The sequence below is a fragment of the Mytilus galloprovincialis genome, chromosome 1 (assembly GCF_965363235.1).
Source record: "Mytilus galloprovincialis chromosome 1, xbMytGall1.hap1.1, whole genome shotgun sequence".
NCBI classification, from domain to species: Eukaryota; Metazoa; Mollusca; class Bivalvia; order Mytilida; family Mytilidae; genus Mytilus; species Mytilus galloprovincialis.
Genome location: NC_134838.1, coordinates 4,181,180 through 4,203,195, shown reverse-complemented (window position 1 = coordinate 4,203,195; position 22,016 = coordinate 4,181,180). Strand labels below are relative to the sequence as shown.

General features: G+C 34.3%; 2 protein-coding genes across 3 annotated transcripts in view; one reads left to right on the top strand and one right to left on the bottom strand.

The window, feature by feature from the left end:
* Positions 1-69: 69 nt before the first annotated feature.
* LOC143063431 (carnosine synthase 1-like) lies at positions 70-7,632 on the bottom strand. 2 transcript variants are annotated; one of them, XM_076235593.1, is made up of 3 exons: positions 7,417-7,632; positions 2,032-2,147; positions 70-1,375 (listed from the first exon to the last, which is right to left on the bottom strand). In XM_076235593.1, exons 2-3 carry the CDS (start codon positions 2,143-2,145, stop codon positions 200-202), a joined length of 1,290 nt encoding a protein of 429 aa, XP_076091708.1. In that variant the 5' UTR covers positions 2,146-2,147; positions 7,417-7,632; the 3' UTR covers positions 70-199. The 2 variants fall into 2 exon arrangements, with proteins under 2 accessions (XP_076091708.1, XP_076091699.1); XM_076235584.1 differs by lacking the exon at positions 7,417-7,632 and adding an exon at positions 6,235-6,386.
* Positions 7,633-8,013: 381 nt separating this feature from the next.
* Positions 8,014-22,016, top strand: part of LOC143063424 (protein O-linked-mannose beta-1,2-N-acetylglucosaminyltransferase 1-like) — a 77,026-nt gene continuing 63,023 nt past the window's right edge. Inside the window, exons 1-8 of the mRNA XM_076235572.1 lie at positions 8,014-8,108; positions 8,575-8,659; positions 9,127-9,216; positions 11,576-11,623; positions 12,193-12,295; positions 13,254-13,312; positions 20,306-20,356; positions 21,543-21,624. Of these exons, the coding sequence (XP_076091687.1) occupies positions 8,617-8,659; positions 9,127-9,216; positions 11,576-11,623; positions 12,193-12,295; positions 13,254-13,312; positions 20,306-20,356; positions 21,543-21,624 (476 nt within the window). The 5' untranslated portion in view covers positions 8,014-8,108; positions 8,575-8,616. The remainder of the gene's footprint in view (positions 8,109-8,574; positions 8,660-9,126; positions 9,217-11,575; positions 11,624-12,192; positions 12,296-13,253; positions 13,313-20,305; positions 20,357-21,542; positions 21,625-22,016) is intronic.

Sequence of the window (22,016 nt, the reverse complement as noted above, 5' to 3'; positions counted from 1 at the left end):
ATTTATCAAATTAGGTAAGACTTAATTCCTAAACTATCAGTTTTTACAGTCAAATCAACTATTTCACCATTTACGTGATATATACAGCCATGCTGCTATTTATTTTTTTGTATAAATGTATCCTAAGGAGGAACATAATGGTTTTAAGTACAAATGAACAAATTGAAGTGTTTCGAAAAGATAAAAAAATTATTCTATTTTAAAAGTGTTGTAAAAACAACTTAACATCGTAACTGTCCGTGTTGAAACCTATTAAATTCCAAACTTTTAATAGTTTTTCTTTTGTTTTTGTGATACCTTGATCTATGACAGCAAGAGAACAAAATGGTATTTCATTGCCATCATTTTCACACTCGCCTAGACTGTTGCTTAACTGGTGATAACTTATAATTCCCTTTTGATCCATATCTTTGAATAGATCAACCGTTTGTGACTTAGACAAATGTTCTTTGTGTACAGACGGTACACAAGCTATGCCCATTATTTGATGAGTTGAAACCGGTTTTGTCATTTCTGGTCGAATTCCTAAACAAGTCATGAAAGTATACAATAGAAGATCAATTCCATAGCATATCAATACCCAGTCCCTTATATAAAAACTAGGCATTCTAGCATTCATTTCTATAAGCTTTGGTCCATTAGAGGTCATTTTCATTTCAATGTTGAAAACCCCGTCGACCAACCCTATACCAATACAACATTTATGTGCAGCAGTCATAAGTTCTTCTACTGCGTCTTTTGATAGACAGCTAGGCATTGTGGCGGCGGTTTCTGTAAATCTATCCTTCCTTGTTGGGCCATAGTCGGTTACAAACGAAGCAATGAGCTCTCTCTGAAATAATATAAGTTCAATACCATGCTGAGTCCCTTCTATGAACTCCATCAATGTGAAATTGTTTCCATGTGTTAACGCTTCATTCTCATAAGTCACTTTGAACTGCTTTAAATCTGTAATACGTTTTACACCGGCACCACAGCATCCGTTTTCCGGTTTCATAACGGCGGGAACTCCAACATAAGAAAATGCACTTTCGATGTCAAATATAGTATTCATTTGGTAACATTTTACTATAAACTGTTTTGTCTGATCTTTTGTTTTTAAAACCTCATAGGTCGTACCTTTATATTTAGCCACATATGCTGCTTCTTGTCCTGGGCCGTATAAATTTTGTTGGCGACAAATGATTGCGGCTAAAGGGCCACATGTGTCTAAAAATGTAACACAGCCGTCTATTGTTATTCCTTTCTCCTTTAGAATTTTAATTATGCATGTTGCATGCTCCTGGTCCGTTTGGTGACTCAGAAAGTCGTATTCAATGAATGAAGTGACCTTTGAAATGGCAAGGTTTTTATCATCCGGGTCAACCAAAACAATCTACAGTAGAAAATATATAATAAACAACAATGAAATAAAAACAAAAGTCGCTTTGTCCTTAGTCATGCAGGATAGACTATAATAATAGAATAAAATAGAATGGATCAGAACGATTTAAGTTCTATGGTTGTTATTGGTTCATGCTGTCACGAAATAGAACTTCCTTTATAAGTTCCAAGTGGAAGAAATATTCTGTAATATTAATTCTATTTGAACAAATATTACAGTATTTGTTCCGTACGGAACGGAATAAAGGGTATCGAATATTTGTTTCAACAGGAACAAATATTATGACATTGTTTAGAAACAAAGTTTCCAGAAGAACTTCTGTTAGACGAAACAGATATACATTGACGATACCAGTCTGTCATATCAGTTTTTCGTAAATTGTTGTGTTAAAAATTAGGTTTTTTTATATTGAATTTCCCGTTTGCATGCCGGTGACTTTTATTTTCTAATCGGCACTCATACCACATCTTCTTATATATGAGGTTAAATGATAAGTGGCTTTTATTATTTTTATGTTGAACGTGTACTGTTAAGGTGTTATTCGCTTTATTCGAAAATGAATATAAACTATTGGAAACGAAGAATGTATATCAGAATACACCATAAAATAATTAAGTTATGTAAAGCCACTGTCATATGCCACTTACCTTAATTCCGAATTCTTTATAAACATCCCAAATAAATCGTTGACAATAACCACCAACACCAATCACCAACACAGTTTTGCCCTGCATAGCCAGAAATTCTCGTGGTGTGATCATTGCTATGATAAATAAGGTAGACATGTATTAAAAGATCTGTTTGTTTTGTTCACACATCATTGTCAATTTTATGGAATTTTTAGGGACTGTCATACAAGTGAGAGGTTAAGCTAGTATTAAACCAGGTAAAATACACCAAGAAAATGCCTGTACCAAGTCGGGAATATTACAGTTGTTATCCATTTGTTAGATGTTTTTGAGCTAAAGCCTTTTCATTTTGACTTTCTGTTTTGACTAATTTTCCTCGGAGTTTGGTATTTTTTGTTACTAGTATTTTACTTTTTAGTTCTTACAATGAACACGACAGTATTAATTAGTGAAATATAAAGTTAATGACTTTTAAAATCTCTCTTATTCCATTACTGCATATATGGAGTAATGATGTAAAAACGATAATGACTAAATGTGGTAAACAAGATGTGTATTCCAATCAAAACTCAGAACGACGACCAACGGCTCATATCGTATCTTGTGTTAAGAACAAACTTGTTGAACTGCACCAACAGGGATGGCAAAATGCATTGGAAGATATGCCTAAATTACGAACATATAAAAACATAAAAACTGACTACAAGGTAGAGCCATACTTGAAAAAGTGTTTATCAAGACAACAACGATCAGTGATAGCCCGGATGCGAAGCGGAACTTTACATTTAGAAATCGAAAAGGGAAGATTTCGTAATTTGCCACTTGACCAACGCCTTTGTAAAATGTGCAAGTCTCAATCAATAGAGGACGAATCCCATCTCTTGCTGTTTTGTGAACGCTATGAATAATTACGAACAACATTATTTAATGATATCCGAGATAAGTACAACATAGACTTAACTACGCTACCAGCGAACATCAAATTAAAACATTTATTTTGTAATTATTACAGCAAGCTTGTTTCTTACTTTATTTTGAACTGCATGTTTTACCATCAGACAATCTGTGATCAACTGATAACATGCCTTGCTATAATTTGCGTGTAAATTTGACTATATTTATTTATTTATTTTATTTTCAATAATGATACACAATGTACAGTGCATCATAAGCCTATTTGGCTGGCTGAAAATTACTTGTATTTGTGAATGTAATTGTTTGTTATAATGCAGGTTGCACTTTTATATTAAAATATTCATTCATTCATTCATATATAAATCGATGAAAATCATAAAATTAGCTTCCTCAATCTCGTGATAATTTTATTGTTGTCCTTTTTTATTTACCTTAATATTTGAATTTCTCCTTTTGAAAACATTTAATTTTTAAACATGACCTTATCAATCATATTTCATGTCAACACTAAAGTGCTGACTGCTGGGGTTATGATACTATCTATCAGCAGTGACATCGACTCAGTGGTTGTACAACACTAAAGTGCTGACTGCTGGGGTTATGATATTATCTATCAGCAGTGGCATCGACTCTGTGGTTGTACAACACTAAAGTGCTGACTGCTGGGGTTATGATACTTTCTACCAGCAGTGGCATCGACTCAGTGGTTGTACAACACTAAAGTGCTGACTGCTGGGGTTATGATACTATCTATCAGCAGTGACATCGACTCAGTAGTTGTACAACACTAAAGTGCTGACTGCTGGGGTTATGATACTATCTATCAGCAGTGACATCGACTCAGTGGTTGTACAACACTAAAGTGCTGACTGCTGGGGTTATGATATTATCTATCAGCAGTGGCATCGACTCTGTGGTTGTACAACACTAAAGTGCTGACTGCTGGGGTTATGATACTTTCTACCAGCAGTGGCATCGACTCAGTGGTTGTACAACACTAAAGTGCTGACTGCTGGGGTTATGATACTATCTATCAGCAGTGACATCGACTCAGTAGTTGTACAACACTAAAGTGCTGACTGCTGGGGTTATGATACTATCTATCAGCAGTGACATCGACTCAGTGGTTGTACAACACTAAAGTGCTGACTGCTGGGGTTATGATACTATCTATCAGCAGTGGCATCGACTCAGTGGTTGTACAACACTAAAGTGCTGACTGCTGGGGTTATGATACTATCTATCAGCAGTGGCATCGACTCAGTGGTTGTACAACACTAAAGTGCTGACTGCTGGGGTTATGATACTATCTATCAGCAGTGGCATCGACTCAGTGGTTGTACAACACTAAAGTGCTGACTGCTGGGGTTATGATACTATCTATCAGCAGTGGCATCGACTCAGTGGTTGTACAACACTAAAGTGCTGACTGCTGGGGTTATGATACTATCTATCAGCAGTGACATCGACTCAGTGGTTGTACAACACTAAAGTGCTGACTGCTGGGGTTATGATACTATCTATCAGCAGTGGCATCGACTCAGTGGTTGTACAACACTAAAGTGCTGACTGCTGGGGTTATGATACTATCTATCAGCAGTGGCATCGACTCAGTGGTTGTACAACACTAAAGTGCTGACTGCTGGGGTTATGATACTATCTATCAGCAGTGACATCGACTCAGTAGTTGTACAACACTAAAGTGCTGACTGCTGGGATTATGATACTATCTATCAGCAGTGACATCGACTCAGTGGTTGTACAACACTAAAGTGCTGACTGCTGGGGTTATGATACTATCTATCAGCAGTGACATCGACTCAGTGGTTGTACAACACTAAAGTGCTGACTGCTGGGGTTATGATACTATCTATCAGCAGTGGCATCGACTCAGTGGTTGTACAACACTAAAGTGCTGACTGCTGGGGTTATGATACTATCTATCAGCAGTGGCATCGACTCAGTGGTTGTACAACACTAAAGTGCTGACTGCTGGGGTTATGATACTATCTATCAGCAGTGACATTGACTCAGTGGTTGTACAACACTAAAGTGCTGACTGCTGGGGTTATGATACTATCTATCAGCAGTGGCATCGACTCAGTGGTTGTACAACACTATAAAGTGCTGACTGCTGGGGTTATGATACTATCTATCAGCAGTGACATTGACTCAGTGGTTGTGCAACACAACAAAGTGCACACTGACAGGTAAATTAAAGAAAAACTTAATAGAAATCGTGTTTTAATGAACCTAGCTAAAAAATGTAATTATAAGTATATTGAATGCTTCTTTTTGTAACTTCATTGGGGTGTAAAAGCGTTGACCGAAGTACATTTTGTATGAAGCGCGGAAGCGCTTCATTCTAAAAATGTGTTCACGGTTAACGCTTTTACACCCCTATGAAGTTACAAAAATAAGCATTCAATATTCTTATAATTACATTTTTTTAGCTAAGTTCATGAAAACACGATTTCTATTAAGTTTTTCTTTAATTTACCTGTCAGTGTGCACTTTGTTGTGGGACCTCGTGTCATCTTCATTGTGTAATGAATTTTAATTTCAGAAGGACGCGAAATTGCTGTTAGCCAATCAAAATAACTGAACCATAATGAAACATACATCTAATGTAATTATATAGATATATATTAGACCACAGGCACTAGACGTTCTGTCAATAGTAATAAAATATTGGCAATGGGAAGAAAATAGTGTCTATATATATTACTATTGACAGAACGTCTAGTGCCTGTGATTAGACCGATAATTTTCCCGTTTGAATGGTTTTACACAAGTCATTTTTGGGCCCTTTATAGTTTGCCGTGCTCGGTCGGGTGTGAGCCAAGGCCCCATGTTGGATCATGTTGAGGACTGTACTTTGACCTATAATGATTTTTCTTTTACAAATTTTGACTTTTTGAATGGAGTGTTGTCTCCTTGACACTAATACCACATCTTCTTTTATCTATCTATAGTTCATATTAATTTGATAATCGCCATGTTTGTGTATTGAATATTTTTTGTAGTATCATGCGTACGGTGGATCACCTTTACTTTCACCTTTAACTGATACCATCTCTATTCTATACCACCGTTTATGTAATAATAATAATAATAATAAAAACGACCAAATTATATGACTTTTTGTGTATTGTTACTTATAGAAAACAACTGTATAAAATGAACAACAAATAATTGAAATTTTTAATTAGAAACCTAAAACAATATGGTATCTGTCAGTTTTTTTTTTTTCGATAAGTTCAATTTTTATATCAATGTTATTGTTCCTTATTTATGTTAACTTACCGTTCGTGTTTTTCAGTTGTTTATTAAAGTTAATATGTCAGACAAGCACAACTACCCAACGCAAGCTAAAACAGAGTCTCAAGTCTTTTGTTCAACTACATCACTTGACTGAGTTTCATTCCTTATATGAAATTAAGTTATTGTTGCATGAAAATTTTACTTACTTAGCAACTTTTTAAGTGACCCCGTTTAAAGCAAAGGTCGTTTAAGTTCATATGTCAACAAAACCACCCACCGTTCTCGTGATAAAATATTGGCTAAAGATAGTAGACTGAAGTGTCTAATGGTCATTGACATGGCGTAAATAAAATCTAGCATAATACAATCAAAGTACTAACGTACTATTTACTCGGATGATCCCAAGTTTGTAGATTCGTACGGCACGTTGTGTCCACAGATGCATAGACAAAGGCAATATCAAAACAAAGTGAGGAACATCGCACCTTACATTTAAATGTATCTATTCCCTCAAAAAAATCATGTTGAACACTATTTTTGATTGGTTATTTTATAGATATACCAGAGACAGATATATACATGTCTCTGGATATACCTTGGATTTTTCACATTTTTTACTTTATTCTTAATGTCTTTCGAAAATAATAACACAATTTGATATATATAAATTTAAGGTTATATTGGTTAAAAGTCGATAGTTAAAAAACCTTTGATATTAAGTTACCGGCATATATCTATCAATTGACCATTTGCTACCTTGAAATTCAAAGTATATCTTAAACATTGCCCTGCTTGCAAAACTATTCAATCAAGTTTTTAACGTCTAAGAAAAATAAAATTGGAAGAATTTAAGGTAGAATATATAATACAGTAAATGTAAAATGTCTATGCAATGGAAATAAGGGTTACAGGAATATTGTTCATGTTACCAAATCCCTCACACACTTGACAAAAGTTGAACATAAATCAGTACAAATATACTTGGTTAATTATCATTTAGTAATACTGTATTGTATGTTTAGTCTAATAGCGATACTTATTCTGCTCTCATGAGGTAACTTTTATAAGTTAAGTAAAGTTGTTGTATACGTTGCATACCACTTGCGAGCAAAATCATTACGTTTAGGCACAGCTTTTGATAACATTTGCACGCATTCATTTTACAGGTAAACATGGACAAATTTGAATAAACACAGGTAATATTAGCTTTTATTTATTTATTACCTAAATACAAATTCCACTTCCGTAAGTCTATTACGGTGCCTTGCTCACCAAAAACCGTTGATGGAATCCTATGGATTCAAGCAGGATAAGCGTGCGGTCTTTCTCAATATATTAGCGTCTTCTGTGTTCATCAATTTTCACAACAACAATAAGATCAGTGTACATGAAAATGAGTAAATGTATATCTAGTATCAATGATTAGAATTGGTCAGTATCAGAGCCAACAACAATATAATTGTGAATCACAGAATGAATCACGGCACAATAACATGATAATAAAATTCAAATCTGTATGGGTACGTCGTAGCAACCAATATCAGTTGCAGATCTATGTGTGTGTGTAGGGGGGGGGGGGGGGTCTTGGATGAACCCCCCCTTTTTTTCCCTTCCCCATTTTTTAACGAGGGTTGGAAACCCTGTTAAAAATGGCTAGATCCGCTTTAGTCCAAATAATTACAGTATGACGTCTTGAAAGGTTATTTTTTTCTGTGACGCCTTCCTAGATCCGCCCCGGAATACGGGGATACTATATTCCATATACGGAAACTGTAGTCCGAACCGTAAATTGTCTGGAGTTTCAACAAGTTTTATCACTTCCGGATTAAAAATGATTAAAATTTTGTAAAAATATTTTTTTCAGTATATTATTTAGAAAGTTGTGCACAAGCAAAAAATAAAAAAATAAATCGAAGGTAAGAAATTGCTCATTGGCCTCATTGCATCCTAAATATTTTCTGCAAAACGCTTTCCAAAGAACATGAATGAAGAAAATGTACACATTTATCAGCTGTTTATGGGATGCAAAGAGGTGTGGAAGAATCCGTGTCCGTTCGCTACTCTTTCTTTGTGTAATTTCCATCACTTTGATTATTTACAATGCAGAATTTGTTTACCTACAGGGATCATCATTAAATTTTGTTCTACTGTGCTGGTTTAATGGAAAATGGTAACAACATATAATTTAGACTTTAATTGTCGATGGAACTATAGAAAATCATTAATTAAAAGTAATAATATTTAAAAGGCCTGACCTACCATTTACAGTAAAATCTCTGCTAATTCCAAATGCAAAAAAGATACCCTTTTTACAAATGTGTAAACATGATAAATGCTGACACAAACATAAGCTTATAGAAATTATGTGTTTTTCTCTTGCAGGTTATAATCATGACACATGTTTGATTACTTTATAAATTTGTGATGATCAGAAGAATAAGGAGATTGTTTGGAAGAAAGCTTGCAGGTAACTAGTAAAGAGTTTTAAGATGCTTTAGGTCCACTATTTGTTAATCATGTTTATGTTTAAAACTATAGTTACTTTACAATGGTGAACGGACTCAACCATTTACATATATTATTGAGGAATAAGAAATATGTAAAACATAAAAGCAATAACAAGAATCACCTAAAATATAGGACAACAGACCACACCAACCACTAACATCTTACTCCTATAAAAAATGTACAAAACAGAAGTCCTGATTTGGCTCAGGCTTAAACTAAGGTTTGGTTTTAGCAGTTTAACTAGCTAAGTTAGTCTCATTTGTTGGTAAATGAATTCTGCTGCTCAAGAATTAAAAAAAAAAGAAACAACATTCCTTGCAGGTGTTTTAATGTCTTTCCGAAATATCTTTATATGAAATCTTTTTTTTGGTAAATATTTATCATGTTTTATATGCTCTTTTGTTTGAATCCAATTTTTATTTCCAGGTTGCAGTAAAAGTTTGGCATTGCTTTGTTTTAGTTTAGCTGCTGTATATTTATACTTCAATAGATCCAAAAGTCAGTTTGAATTACAAGGTATGAATAAAAAGTATATACATGATCTACAGATTTACTGTTGATAAGTATTGTTTAATGGAAGAAATAAGTAATTTAATTTATGTTTTGTAAGATAATTGACAACTAATAGTGTTTGGCAAAATGTGCTTTATTATAATAATGCATTCAAATATAGTTATACAAAGCATTGTATCAATAAGCTACAATGAACAAAGTGTCAATATGAAGCACCTAATTTGAAAATAGGATTTTTTGGTTAACTGTCAAGCAAAAGGGGATACAGATTTGAGTTTAAAGACTGGTTGGATAGAAGTCCGAATAATGGAAGGGTACAATGGCTTTCTGCACGTTAAAGATCTGATTCATCATGAAGGTTTAATTTTCCAGCTCATTAACCCTTTCTGATTCTAATGCATGTGATATTTTCCACTGGATATTTAATACCAATCCATCATTACTATCATCATTCTAGGCTACATTGCAATCACTATATCTATATCTGTCAGTCCGATTGATCCAACAAAGATTTTGATAATTTTTCTCAGGAACAACTAAAGAGAAACACTTCATATTTGGTCAGCAGCTTATTAAACAGGAATGGGTTGTAACATTTAAGACAGTTAGACACCTACTTTCTGTTTTGTAATTGGGGAAAGACGGCTTCAAGCCGTCAATTCCCGAATGGGGTTGACCAGAGTATCATTCCCTCACGTCAATCGTTTTGTTTTGATAGTTTGGAAACCCCCTCAAAATGTCATACTGAAATTGATGACAAGGAGAACAGATTGACTTTAAATACATTTTTTACACATTTCCCTTCTGTTTCTCATGAAATTATATATTGAGCTTTCCCTTACACTATATACGTTTCTTTTACAGTCCGGAAAAATCAGTATTACGAAATATTTTAAATATATCTAACCTAGTGACGTCATTGTTGGAATGCCACACTACACAGGGATATCCTTTATTCATTATAAAAATCATTCACAGTACTTGTATACTAATTTAAAATCCGTATTTGTTAAATATAAACCTAATGATGTTTGCTGTAGTGTAGATGATTCACACACCAACATGAAATGCTTGAATCTGAGGCTATAATCAGATAATATGTAGGTCAACTTTCGCGGTAAACAATGTCAATGGGGATACATGAGATTGGGGAGAGAAACGGCAGTTTTCATTGTTTCTGTAAAGTTCTGTTTTTAGAATCTTCCTCCAATTCAGGAGCACCTCAATTGATGAGTAATTTTACACTAAAATCAAAGTAAATGTTTCTGAACATTTAAAATGTGACATTTAGTATATGATAAGTAGTCTTCTATATAAAAAAAATGTGTACCAACATAATTATTGAAATGGTTAAAAAAAAAAATGTTGCTTTTTGTAGTTTATACCTATTGAGATTGGGGAGAGCAACTGCAGTTTTCATTCTTTCTGTAAAGTTATGTTTTTAGAATCTTTCTCCAATTAAGGAGCACCTCAATTGATGAGTTATTACCCACTAAAATGAAAGTTAATGTATATGAACACTAAAAATGTCACATTAAGTATATATATGATAAGTAGTCATCAATTAAAAAATAATTTTGCGTACCAACATAATTATTGTAGTGGTCATTTTTTTTTCTCATTTTTTTTTAAATATTGCTTTTTGTAGTTTAAAGCTATTTATTCATGAATTTTACAGATATATCAAAATGTGGGATCTGGAAACAAACTTCACACAGCTTTTATATCAATCATATTTGATTTTATAAGTACATGTATCCCTGTGATGAGAGTTGTAACTGGGAACTTTATCAATGGAAAATTAAAACTGAATAGATTTTTCAGTCCTCACTTTCTTGAGAATATTGTCACAAAAAATTGAGAATAGTCTTAGCCTGCCGTTCAGTTGTACATAATTAAAATTTTAAAATATAATGTAGTAATTGTTAAATTCAATTGAATTTTAGATAATTAACTCCCAACTTAAATCAAATGTTTTGATTTAGAAGGTGCAGATCTCATTGGTCCAAATTGTCCGTATGATGAATTCTTGACTAAGGAAATGAAATAACAATAAACAACAATTAGTTTCATTATTGTCAACTTTCTATATGTTCTAGCTGTTCTTTTGCTCATTCTTTGTATGTAGACTATCAAAAGATACCCCCCTAAAAATTGGAACAATGGCCGTCTTTTCCCTTCAGAGCTCTTCAGCTCTTTGATTCTTTAATTATGAGTGCAGCCTCAACTACTGTGGGGGTGTGCTTAGCACCACAAAAACTGTCTTGAAATTGTTATATCTTAAGTTTAAATGATTATCTACACAACTACATGTAACAAAGTAATATTGATATTATCGTAATTAACTTATTTTATTTTTCAGGAGTGAGAGATGTTTTTGATGCTAATGGTATACAGTCACCAGAAAAAGGTAACTGAAATGGATATCTACACAATTTTAAAAAAAAAAATTCTATTGAATATACTGTTTAACCTTAATTTATACAGTGGGTTTGAAAGTTTGAACAGATGCCAACCTTCACCCTTACCTGAAACAGTAGTGTTAACATTACAACATAAAAAGACGCACTATAATTAATGAATTTCACCATGTCTCTTATGAGATCTTTAAAATACCCAACAAAACTTGTGTTTTAAATTGGAGAATTTAACTTGTCTCCAAAGGAGAAATATTGTATTACAGCCAATAGAGTGATAAAATGGAAATTTATATGGGAATTTGTAAGGCCATATAAAAACAAAGAATTGTTTATATAATAAATTCTTGAAAAATATCAGCAAAAGGATTTTATTAACATGTGAATGTTAATTAATTTTCAATCTAACAAAAAAAAAACGCTTATCTGCAGAACTGAATTTATATCCTGAATGACAAATACAGTTTTGAACAAGCTTTATCCTTGCCCATCCTTCAATACATACTTTTAAAATACACCTGTATCTCAGACATTACTATAGTCTCTGATGATTCTGTTGTAGGTGCAGCGTGTGGTGTTGTATGTGGAATTGGACAAAAATCATTTTATGTAAAAACAGGGACGGACAACACAGTTGGACCAACAATATGTTATGATGATAAAATGTAAGTATCAATATCCATAGACCTCAAAGAATGGACCAACAATATGTTACGATGGTAAAGTGTAAGTATCAATATCCATAGACCTCAAAGAATGGACCAACAATATGTTATGATGGTAAAATGTATGGATCAATCTCCATAGACCTCAAGGAATGGACCAACAATATGTTACGATGGTAAAGTGTAAGTATCAATATCCATAGACCTCAAAGAATGGACCAACAATATGTTACGATGGTAAAGTGTAAGTATCAATATCCATAGACCTCAAAGAATGGACCAACAATATGTTATGATGGTAAAGTGTAAGTATCAATCTCCATAGACCTCAAGGAATGGACCAACAATATGTTATGATGGTAAAGTGTAAGTATCAATCTCCATAGACCTCAAGGAATGGACCAACAATATGTTACGATGGTAAAGTGTAAGTATCAATCTCCATAGACCTCAAGGAATGGACCAACAATATGTTATGATGGTAAAGTGTAAGTATCAATCTCCATAGACCTCAAGGAATGGACCAACAATATGTTATGATGGTAAAGTGTAAGTATCAATCTCCATAGACCTCAAGGAATGGACCAACAATATGTTATGATGGTAAAGTGTAAGTATCAATCTCCATAGACCTCAAGGAATGGACCAACAATATGTTATGATGGTAAAGTGTAAGTATCAATCTCCATAGACCTCAAGGAATGGACCAACAATATGTTATTATGGTAAAGTGTAAGTATCAATATTCATAGACATCAAGGAATTATTCACTCCTTCAGAGATATTTGATAATATTATGACACTTCTTAGGTTACAATTAGTATAAATGGAAAATAATATGTTTTTTTTTATTTATTTTATTGCATTAATTTCTGGAATAGCTCTAAAGAAAGCCATAATCAATGGACCTTATTATTATCTAGAATTGATGGTATAATTGTATGATATATATTTCCAGAATTATTAGTCCAGACAACAATAATGGAGGGAGAGGTCTTAATATATTGGTTATTGACAGTAAGTATGTTGATCAGTCATTAGGTATAGAGAGCTGAGGTGTAGTAGTTAGTGCATCGGACAGTAAGTATGTTGATCAGTCATTAGGTATAGAGAGCTGAGGTGTAGTAGTTAGTGCATCGGACAGTAAGTATGTTGATCAGTCATTAGGTATAGAGAGCTGAGGTGTAGTAGTTAGTACATCGGACAGTAAGTATGTTGATCAAGATCAGTCAATAGGTATAGAGAGCTGAGGTGTAGTGGTTAGTACATCAGACAGTAAGTATGTTGATCAAGATCAGTCATTAGGTGTAGAGAGCTGAGGTGTAGTGGTTAGTGCATCGGACAGTAAGTATGTTGATCAGTCATTAGGTATAGAGAGCTGAGGTGTAGTGGTTAGTACATCAGACAGTAAGTATGTTGATCAAGATCAGTCATTAGGTGTAGAGAGCTGAGGTGTAGTGGTTAGTGCATCAGACAGTAAGTATGTTGATCAGTCATTAGGTATAGAGAGCTGAGGTGTAGTGGTTAGTGCATCAGACAGTAAGTATGTTGATCAGTCATTAGGTATAGTGAGCTGAGGTGTAGTAGTTAGTACATCAGACAGTAAGTATGTTGATCAAGATCAGTCATTAGGTATAGAGAGCTGAGGTGTAGTGGTTAGTACATCAGACAGTAAGTATGTTGATCAAGATCAGTCATTAGGTGTAGAGAGCTGAGGTGTAGTGGTTAGTACATCAGACAGTAAGTATGTTGATCAAGATCAGTCATTAGGTGTAGAGAGCTGAGGTGTAGTGGTTAGTGCATCGGACAGTAAGTATGTTGATCAGTCATTAGGAATAGAGAGCTGAGGTGTAGTGGTTAGTATATCAGACAGTAAGTATGTTGATCAAGATCAGTCATTAGGTGTAGAGAGCTGAGGTGTAGTGGTTAGTGCATCGGACAGTAAGTATGTTGATCAAGATCAGTCATAAGGTATAGAGAGCTGAGGTGTAGTGGTTAGTACATCGGACAGTAAGTATGTTGATCAAGATCAGTCATTAGGTATAGAGAGCTGAGGTGTAGTGGTTAGTGCATAGGACAGTAAGTATGTTGATCAAGATCAGTCATTAGGTATAGAGAGCTGAGGTGTAGTAGTTAGTGCATCGGACAGTAAGTATGTTGAGGTGTAGTGGTTAGTGCATCAGACAGTAAGTATGTTGATCAAGATCAGTCATTAGGTATAGAGAGCTGAGGTGTAGTGGTTAGTGCATAGGACAGTAAGTATGTTGATCAAGATCAGTCATTAGGTAAAGAGAGCTGAGGTGTAGTGGTTAGTGCATCGGACAGTAAGTATGTTGATCAAGATCAGTCATTAGGTATAGAGAGCTGAGGTGTAGTAGTTAGTGCATAGGACAGTAAGTATGTTGATCAAGATCAGTCATTAGGTATAGAGAGCTGAGGTGTAGTGGTTAGTGCATCAGACAGTAAGTATGTTGATCAGTCATTAGGTATAGAGAGCTGAGGTGTAGTGCATCGGACAGTAAGTATGTTGATCAGTCATTAGGTATAGAGAGCTGAGGTGTAGTAGTTAGTGCATCGGACAGTAAGTATGTTGATCAGTCATTAGGTATAGAGAGCTGAGGTGTAGTAGTTAATCCTTCGGACAGTAAGTATGTTGATCAGTCATTAGGTATAGAGAGCTGAGGTGTAGTAGTTAGTACATCGGACAGTAAGTATGTTGATCAAGATCAGTCAATAGGTATAGAGAGCTGAGGTGTAGTGGTTAGTACATCAGACAGTAAGTATGTTGATCAAGATCAGTCATTAGGTGTAGAGAGCTGAGGTGTAGTGGTTAGTGCATCGGACAGTAAGTATGTTGATCAGTCATTAGGTATAGAGAGCTGAGGTGTAGTGGTTAGTACATCAGACAGTAAGTATGTTGATCAAGATCAGTCATTAGGTGTAGAGAGCTGAGGTGTAGTGGTTAGTGCATCAGACAGTAAGTATGTTGATCAGTCATTAGGTATAGAGAGCTGAGGTGTAGTGGTTAGTGCATCAGACAGTAAGTATGTTGATCAGTCATTAGGTATAGTGAGCTGAGGTGTAGTAGTTAGTACATCAGACAGTAAGTATGTTGATCAAGATCAGTCATTAGGTATAGAGAGCTGAGGTGTAGTGGTTAGTACATCAGACAGTAAGTATGTTGATCAAGATCAGTCATTAGGTGTAGAGAGCTGAGGTGTAGTGGTTAGTACATCAGACAGTAAGTATGTTGATCAAGATCAGTCATTAGGTGTAGAGAGCTGAGGTGTAGTGGTTAGTGCATCGGACAGTAAGTATGTTGATCAGTCATTAGGAATAGAGAGCTGAGGTGTAGTGGTTAGTACATCAGACAGTAAGTATGTTGATCAAGATCAGTCATTAGGTGTAGAGAGCTGAGGTGTAGTGGTTAGTGCATCGGACAGTAAGTATGTTGATCAAGATCAGTCATAAGGTATAGAGAGCTGAGGTGTAGTGGTTAGTACATCGGACAGTAAGTATGTTGATCAAGATCAGTCATTAGGTATAGAGAGCTGAGGTGTAGTGGTTAGTGCATAGGACAGTAAGTATGTTGATCAAGATCAGTCATTAGGTATAGAGAGCTGAGGTGTAGTAGTTAGTGCATCGGACAGTAAGTATGTTGAGGTGTAGTGGTTAGTGCATCAGACAGTAAGTATGTTGATCAAGATCAGTCATTAGGTATAGAGAGCTGAGGTGTAGTGGTTAGTGCATAGGACAGTAAGTATGTTGATCAAGATCAGTCATTAGTTAAAGAGAGCTGAGGTGTAGTGGTTAGTGCATCGGACAGTAAGTATGTTGATCAAGATCAGTCATTAGGTATAGAGAGCTGAGGTGTAGTAGTTAGTGCATAGGACAGTAAGTATGTTGATCAAGATCAGTCATTAGGTATAGAGAGCTGAGGTGTAGTGGTTAGTGCATAGGACAGTTAGTATGTTGATCAAGATCAGTCATTAGGTATAGAGAGCTGAGGTGTAGTAGTTAGTGCATCGGACAGTAAGTATGTTGAGGTGTAGTGGTTAGTGCATCAGACAGTAAGTATGTTGATCAAGATCAGTCATTAGGTATAGAGAGCTGAGGTGTAGTAGTTAGTGCATCGGACAGTAAGTATGTTGATCAAGATCAGTCATTAGGTATAGAGAGCTGAGGTGTAGTGGTTAGTGCATCGGACAGTAAGTATGTTGATCAAGATCAGTCATTAGGTATAGAGAGCTGAGGTGTAGTAGTTAGTGCATCGGACAGTAAGTATGTTGATCAAGATCAGTCATTAGGTATAGAGAGCTGAGGTGTAGTGGTTAGTGCTTCAGACAGTAAGTATGTTGATCAAGATCAGTCATTAGGTATAGAGAGCTGAGGTGTAGTGGTTAGTGCATCGGACAGTAAGTATGTTGATCAAGATCAGTCATTAGGTATAGAGAGCTGAGGTGTAGTAGTTAGTGCATAGGACAGTAAGTATGTTGATCAAGATCAGTCATTAGGTATAGAGAGCTGAGGTGTAGTGGTTAGTGCATAGGACAGTAAGTATGTTGATCAAGATCAGTCATTAGGTATAGAGAGCTGAGGTGTAGTAGTTAGTGCATCGGACAGTAAGTATGTTGATCAAGATCAGTCATTAGGTATAGAGAGCTGAGGTGTAGTGGTTAGTGCATCGAACAGTAAGTATGTTGATCAAGATCAGTCATTAGGTATAGAGAGCTGAGGTGTAGTAGTTAGTGCATCGGACAGTAAGTATGTTGATCAAGATCAGTCATTAGGTATAGAGAGCTGAGGTGTAGTAGTTAGTGCATCGGACAGTAAGTATGTTGATCAAGATCAGTCATTAGGTATAGAGAGCTGAGGTGTAGTGGTTAGTGCATCAGACAGTAAGTATGTTGATCAAGATCAGTCATTAGGTATAGAGAGCTGAGGTGTAGTGGTTAGTGCATCGAACAGTAAGTATGTTGATCAAGATCAGTCATTAGGTATAGAGAGCTGAGGTGTAGTAGTTAGTGCATCGGACAGTAAGTATGTTGATCAAGATCAGTCATTAGGTATAGAGAGCTGAGGTGTAGTGGTTAGTGCATCGAACAGTAAGTATGTTGATCAAGATCAGTCATTAGGTATAGAGAGCTGAGGTGTAGTGGTTAGTGCATAGGACAGTAAGTATGTTGATCAAGATCAGTCATTAGGTATAGAGAGCTGAGGTGTAGTGGTTAGTGCATAGGACAGTAAGTATGTTGATCAAGATCAGTCATTAGGTATAGAGAGCTGAGGTGTAGTGGTTAGTGCATAGGACAGTAAGTATGTTGATCAAGATCAGTCATTAGGTATAGAGAGCTGAGGTGTAGTGGTTAGTGCATCGGACAGTAAGTATGCTGATCAAGATCAGTCATTAGGTATAGAGAGCTGAGGTGTAGTAGTTAGTGCATCAGACAGTAAGTATGTTGATCAAGATCAGTCATTAGGTATAGAGAGCTGAGGTGTAGTGGTTAGTACATCGGACAGTAAGTATGTTGATCAAGATCAGTCATTAGGTATAGAGAGCTGAGGTGTAGTGGTTAGTGCATCGGACAGTAAGTATGTTGATCAAGATCAGTCATTAGGTATAGAGAGCTGAGGTGTAGTAGTTAGTGCATCGGACAGTAAGTATGTTGATCAAGATCAGTCATTAGGAATAGAGAGCTGAGGTGTAGGGGTTAGTGCATCGGACTACTAACTCAAAGGTTCCTGGTTCGATTCCCTTTCCGGGATGAAAATTTCAGGAACTGAATTTTCGGCTCTCCCTTGACACCATTTGCTAGTATGGTCTTGAGGAAACGATGATAGTCCATCGGTAGGGGATGATAAATGGCTGACCCTTGTTAAGAGAGACTCAGAGCCATATCTCTTGCATGTAAAAGACACCCTTGTAGATTTCGAAAAAAGAGCAGACTAATGCCGCTACAAGGCAGCACTTGCACCTGCAAAGTGGAAAGGGATTAATATAAGTTGCAAAACTTGTTTCCCTATCCACTATAAATAAATATGTTTAAACTAATTAGGTTCTTTCAGGGGGAAAAGCTTTTGTTGTCAACAAATAAATTTTCAGTTTAAATGTAAACAGTTTCACTTCAGTTTTGAATTGAAGTCATAAAATTACACCTATGTGTTATTTTTTGTTTTTACATTGTAAATTAGGGTAATTAGCATACTACCCAAATTTGACTGTCACACCACAATCATCACCTTTTCTCAAAAAAAAGTCATATTTATATAGTCCTATTGTTTTCAATTTTTCATCTTAAGGCCACACCAATTTAATTTCTTGTTCTACGGATTTTTGGACTCCAAAATTTGGGGCGAGCGAGCGATTTGAAAATTTTAATAAAAAAATATTTAATTTGCAAATTTTTGAGCAGACGCTTGAAAAGTAAAGGCGAGCGATTATAATTTTTTTTTGTAAACATAAAATAGTAAGTTTTGACAATATTAAAGCTTGATTTATCACTTGTACTTTGACATTTCTTTAATTTCTGAAGTATTTTTTCCCTGTTCACCAAGAAATAATTAAATCTGGTATATGTATGTGTGACTGACAATGGGACAATTCTCCATCCAAGTCAAAATCAGTTTGGGGACAACCCCTTAATGTTATAAATATCCCTTTTACATATTTTATGAGGGATCAATATAAGTTATAATATATTTGTTTGTACAAAAGGGCTCATATTTTCTCAAAGAACTATATATCTATCTTGTATTAAATGGTCAAAACATGTCCAAGAATTTTGTAATATTCCTGGACTTTAACCATGTAAACACATTTACTTTATCAGTTTAATATTATTCAAAAGAAGTGGACCCCTCTTTTAGAAAAAGTTGTTTAAAATATGATGTAACTCTCCTCTTTTTGAGTACAAAATTCTAAGTTTTCAAAGGTTTTGTATAGAAGAACTATACAAATCCTTGGTATTTCTATTTTCTTTTCTACATCAGTAAAATGACCCCTTGTCTGAGGGAGAGTTGTTCTAAACCTGAAAACAAACACAGGTCAAAGTACGGCCTTTTACACAGGGCTTTGATACAGACCAAACAGCAGGCTATAAAGGACCCCAAAATTATTAGCGTACACAATTCGAACAGGAAAACCAACGATGTAATTTATATATCATGTATATCCAAACGGGAAAATACCAATGAACAAACGATAACTGCTAAACGACAGGCCCCTCAATCAATCAGGACACGTCAGGTGCATAAACATGCAGCGGCTATGGATAGTTTTGTTTCGCCAGCATACAATATAATTGCAATTGAAGGCAAATCCTTCAGAAGTTCTTTGTACTTTATTCTAACAATCAACATTTTTTCATAGGGAATATAAGTAAGGGGGAAAGTAACCAATTTTTTGTTCTTTACAGGTATTTCCGCTGAACATTATAAATTTATATCGAAGCACTCCCGCTTTGGATAAATAGGTTTCATGCTGAAACAAATATTCTCACAGATATTTACAAAGTGTGGTGGGGTGCTTTTATGTTTAAAATCGTTATATACAGGTTAGACTGTGATTTAAAAAACAAATGTTGATATCTTTTTATAATATTTACAACTAAAAAAACGGTGCGGGAAATGGACATAATTACATTTCCGGATGCGGGAAGCGGGAAAATAAAAAAAATAAAAAAATTCTGTTTTGAAAAAAATAGGTGCGGGCGGGTCCGTCGAACAAGGAATCAAATTGGTGTGGCCTAAGATGGCAATAAATAGAATCTAACACACAAACAGTAACTTTTGATGTACATTTGTTCAAAATTTCTGTGTTGAAATGTTCCTCTAGGACCATCATAACCCTTGTATTGGCAGTAATTTTGTACATAAAGTGTAGTTATTTCATTTACTCAAAAACTACCACTAATTGAGAAATTACAGAAAATGACACTTTCAAAGGAAACAGAAGTGTTTTCAAATTTACTGTCTACATGATTAACATTTAATGTATTTTTTTTACTTCAGTCCAGAAGATGGAGGTTGCCGATGTTAAGACTTTTGACACATATACTGATGGTAGGTGCCATTTAATTGGTTTAAATTTGGGCATATAACTTTCTGTAGAACTATCATAAACTTTTATTTCATATGCAGATTTATTTTATTTTTTCTTTATTTGCTCTTTGTCAATTAAATTTATTTACTTCAGATTAATTATGGTGTTAACTGTGAAGTTATTAACTTAAGGATATTGTTAGGTTAAATCATTAAATTTATTTACTTCAGATTAATTATGGTGTTAACTGTGAAGTTATTAACTTAAGGACATTGTTAGGTTAAATCATTAAATTTATTTACTTCAGATTAATTATGGTGTTAACTGTGAAGTTATTAACTTAAGGATATTGTTAGGTTAAATCATTAAATTTATTTACTTCAGATTAATTATGGTGTTAACTGTGAAGTTATTTACTTAAGGATATTGTTAGGTTAAATCATTAAATTTATTTACTTCAGATTAATTATGGTGTTAAATGTAAAGTTATTAACTTGAGGATATTGTTAGGTTAAATCATTAAATTTATTTACTTCAGATTAATTATGGTGTTAACTGTGAAGTTATTAACTGTGAAGTTATTAACTTAAGGATATTGTTAAATCATTAAATTTATTTACTTCAGATTAATTATGGTGTTAACTGTGAAGTTATTTTTAAGGATATTGTTAGGTTAAATCATTAAATTTATTTACTTCAGATTAATTATGGTGTTAACTGTGAAGTTATTAACTTAAGGATATTGTTAGGTTAAACCATTAAATTTATTTACTTCAGATTAATTATGGTGTTAACTGTGAAGTTATTAACTTAAGGATATTGTTAGGTTAAATCATTAAATTTATTTACTTCAGATTAATTATGGTGTTAACTGTAAAGTTATTAACTTAAGGATATTGTTAGGTTAAATCATCAAATTTATTTACTTCAGATTAATTATGGTGTTAACTGTAAAGTTATTAACTTAAGGATATTGTTAGGTTAAATCATTAAATTTATTTACTTCAGATTAATTATGGTGTTAAATGTAAAGTTATTAACTTGAGGATATTGTTAGGTTAAATCATTAAATTTATTTACTTCAGATTAATTATGGTGTTAACTGTGAAGTTATTAACTTAAGGATATTGTTAGGTTAAATCATTACCTCAGTAATATAAGAGAAATAGATAAGTTAAAATTTTTAGTAAATTTTATTCATTTCAGATGCAGCATTTTTACAATATATGAAGAAAGCACCAAAACATGCAGTCATTATCTTAGTTACTCATGATGAAATCACAGAACGGTTTGTAATATTACTAAGTAGTCTTATGGTTCAACAGTTCTGATGGTTTTATAAAAAAAATATTTCAGATTTTTACTGCTTAATGTTTGGAAGTAAACATTCTTTCCACCACACAGAAGTAACACTCAATAACAAGTATACTGTGCATATTGATTGGTCTATTCTAGTTGAAAGTTCATCTTTTTATGCCCTAACTAGTGGGGATTTTGTTCTCTGGTCTGTGCATCTGTCAATTAATCCATCTGTCTGTTCATCTGTCCTTTATCAGATTAACGTTTTGGGTAAAGATAGTTTACAATGAAGTTATGGTCACATCTATTTGAGTCTCTGTAAACATGTTTTGTGTGATGTGAACTTCACGACAGATTACGGTGTTGACACCAATATCATTG

Excerpts from the sequence above, each read along its gene's own strand:
- LOC143063431 (XM_076235593.1), bottom strand. The coding sequence starts at position 2,145 with ATGATCACACCACGAGAATTTCTGGCTATGCAGGGCAAAACTGTGTTG. Across the intron at positions 1,376-2,031 it reads ATAAAGAATTCGGAATTAAG|ATTGTTTTGGTTGACCCGGA; the intron begins GTAAGTGGCATA and ends TTTCTACTGTAG.